The following is a 2,959-nucleotide window of genomic DNA, read 5'->3' as shown; positions in this document are numbered from 1 at the left end:
GGGGTGCGGGGGCGGGTACTCTGAGGGAGTGTGAAATGGAGGCGGCGAGGGGAAGCTGAGGTCTGTGGGGACATGGCCACGGCTGAGGGAACGAACGGCTTTCCCTGGGTCACTGCGGAAAGCAGACTGAGGAAAGCGTCAGGCCTGAGAGAACCTGGGCTTCACCCGGCTGGTAAGGAAGTTCGACTCGGCCCAGGGGGCGCTAGGAACCTTCTGGACAGACGACGTCAAGCCTGGGAAGACTACAGGCCGGGCCCGGGCGTTCGGAGAATATATGGGTTGAGCTGGGAATCTCAGCCTCCTTCAGAGTCCGGGCTGAGGGCGTTCGGGCTCCGGAGAGGGTGAAGACCTGGACTGGGACATTCAGACTCTCCTGGGGTCTAAGAAAAGCCCCGGCTCTGAGGCGCCCAAGGTTCTGCAGAGCCAGGACCAAGATCCCCGCGGCTGCCTGAGGGAACAGAAGTCTGAGAGAGTTCGGCTTCCCCGTGGGTCCGGGCTCTGACGAACGCTCTGGGTACCCGGGCCGCACCTGAAGAGAACAAGCGGCTGCGCGGTCCGCGGCCGCAGGAAGCAAATCTTCGGCTGGCTCCCTACGTGAGTGTCCCGGCGGTTACTGAGCCTACTGTGCCGGAAGAAGGCCGACGCCGGGTAGGTGCCAGAACTGCTGGTCGCCTCACCGGCAACGGGCGAGTCTAGGTTCCATGTGACCGAGGGTCGGAGCTGCTGGCCAACCGCTGAGTTTTCGTCTCCCGCTTTGGCGAGCAACTCGGGAATGGGAGCCTTCTCGGGGTCCATGTTCTTCTGAGCGCGCGCAGACACGGAGTGAGCGCCTGCGCAGACGCGGTGCGCGGAGCACGGCACGTTGCCCGGGAGACACGCAAGGAAGGCGGGACCAGGGGGTGGGGTGGGGCGGGCCGTGTGGGCGTAGCCCGGAAGCCTGCGGATGCGGCCGGATTGTCCCTTGGCGACTGCCGTGGCGCCGCCCGGTGCGTTGCCATGGAGACGGGCTGGGCGAGAACTAGTGGGCTGCGGCACGCAGAGCCTGGACCCTACTTTTCGACTAGGACTGCTGGGGTTCCCGCGTGATCGCAGGGCGGTGGCTGGTGAGTCCGGGCCTGGCAGCTCCAGGACGGGGAAAACGAGGCCGGGGTTTCTCCGGAGACCCGGCACGGCGCATCTCTTTCTGCAACAAGGGACCATTGCTATGGAAACCGGAGCCCCTGGCCGGTGGGGACAGTGGCTCCTGGGTCGTGACCGATCTTCTCTGACCCGGAGACGCTCGCCCAAGGTTGCTTCCTGAATGCACTTGCCCTCCCGCCCGCGAGAGAGAGGTAAGACCCCGAGGTCTTGACACAGCGGGCAAATAAGCCCATTCCAACGCCAACTCCCCGGGAAATCTACCTGACTCACCCCTGAAGTGGCACCTTTCTCCCATCAACCCTTGGACTATGTTCCACGTTTTATAACCCAGTATTAACGAAAGCCGCATGGCGTTTGCCCACTTTTCTCTCTAGAAAGATCGGCTGTTTTGAGCCTTGCTTTGTGACCCTAGACAGGTCCTTTTCCCCACTCTGCCTCACTTTCCCCGTGTATAAAATGGAGATATTAACCCCAGACACCGGCTTGCTATGCTGTTTTGTAGGCTGTAGAATTGTGACACTGAGATGCCGCCGAGTCGCTCTTTCTCCCGCTCTCTCCCCCTCAAGTTAAAAGTTCTTCAGATCTTTGGGTCATTTCTTCAGGCGATCTTTGCAACTCTGTAGCCCCAGCCTGAAGTAACTCCATTTACTCTTCATTCTCATAATGCCCTAGATTTTAACTTCCCTAACAACAGCAACAGTAGTTAATTATGTGCCAGGCCCTGTGTTAAACACTTTACATGGATTACCTCATTTAATCCTCACACCATTCTTTTTTTTTTTGAAATGTCACATTTAATGTTTTCACCACTGTACTTCAGACCTACATTGTACAAAGTGACCAGTAAGTATGCCACAGTAATTATCCAACCTCTGAGATGTACTTTCACACCAGTGTCTTGGGCTCTTTTGATACTAAACACGTTTCTCATTCAGTTGAATTGAGATGCTGCAGTTGGGTTCTCAGGAACCTTGTGAAAAAAAAACAAGCATACCACACCATCTTTGTTTAGTAAGTCAGTATTTGTTTCTTGCACAACAAACATTTACTTCATTGAAATTAAACTTCCAAATGTAACTTATTAATAGTCTTCAGGTTCAGCTCAGATCACTCAAGATGCAAATTCTCTGCTAAATCCAGATAACTTAACAATAATTTTAGCAGTTAATCATCCATAACACACACCAAGGTCTTTCTCCTAGAGCACTTTTAGGTATTCATTGTACAGGTGAAAAATGATCTTCAATTTTCTTCTCTTTTTAATCTAAAAGTTGGAAGGGAAAAGATTTTTTAGGGTAGGCACTATTATCCCTATTGCTCAACTCTGTTGCACCCATAATTGCCTATTTAATGTCTGTCTTTCCCATGAGACTTTGAGTTCTGTGAGAGAGGGGGCCATGGCTGTCTTGTACATTTCAGTATCCCCAGCACCTACCACAGTGCCTGATAAGTGTTTCTTGATTAGCATGAAAATGACTTTCCTCTCATCACTATCCTCACCTTCCAGAGCAGTGTCTTCTCACCACACATTTTGTCCCTGTAATGAATGGCAGCCTCCCCTAATTCCTGTTGCCCGCTGGGCACTAGTTTTGGGGGCCTTCTGTCCACTTCTCTCTGAGTTTTCAGGTGATGAGGCTCCAGAACATCCCTTAGCATTTGGGCTTCCAGTTGGTTGAGGGTCGGGCTTTTCCTCTGCCCCTGGTAGCTCAGACTGTAAAGAATCTGCTTTCAATGCAGGAGATCCGGTTTGATCCCTGGGTAGGGAAGATCCCCTGGAGAAGGGAATGGCTACCCACTCCAGTAATCTTGCCTGAAAAAC

At 53.3% G+C, this 2,959-nt stretch overlaps 2 protein-coding genes across 2 annotated transcripts in view; one reads left to right on the top strand and one right to left on the bottom strand.

Moving 5' to 3' along the window:
- Window positions 1-1,016, bottom strand: part of LOC104980150 (chromosome unknown open reading frame, human C5orf52) — a 4,749-nt gene extending 3,733 nt beyond the window's left edge. Inside the window, exon 1 of the mRNA XM_010828780.1 lies at window positions 530-1,016. Within this exon, the coding sequence (XP_010827082.1) occupies window positions 530-795 (266 nt within the window). The 5' untranslated portion in view covers window positions 796-1,016. The remainder of the gene's footprint in view (window positions 1-529) is intronic.
- DUSP18 (dual specificity phosphatase 18) overlaps window positions 1,002-2,959 on the top strand; it is a 5,296-nt gene continuing 3,338 nt past the window's right edge. Inside the window, exon 1 of the mRNA XM_010828781.1 lies at window positions 1,002-1,331. The gene's annotated coding sequence lies outside the window, so the exon portion shown is untranslated. The remainder of the gene's footprint in view (window positions 1,332-2,959) is intronic.

This window comes from Bison bison, unplaced genomic scaffold (assembly GCF_000754665.1).
Source record: "Bison bison bison isolate TAMUID 2011002044 unplaced genomic scaffold, Bison_UMD1.0 scf7180017864495, whole genome shotgun sequence".
In the NCBI taxonomy this organism is placed as follows: Eukaryota; Metazoa; Chordata; class Mammalia; order Artiodactyla; family Bovidae; genus Bison; species Bison bison.
This window is presented reverse-complemented; position numbering and strand designations above follow the sequence as displayed.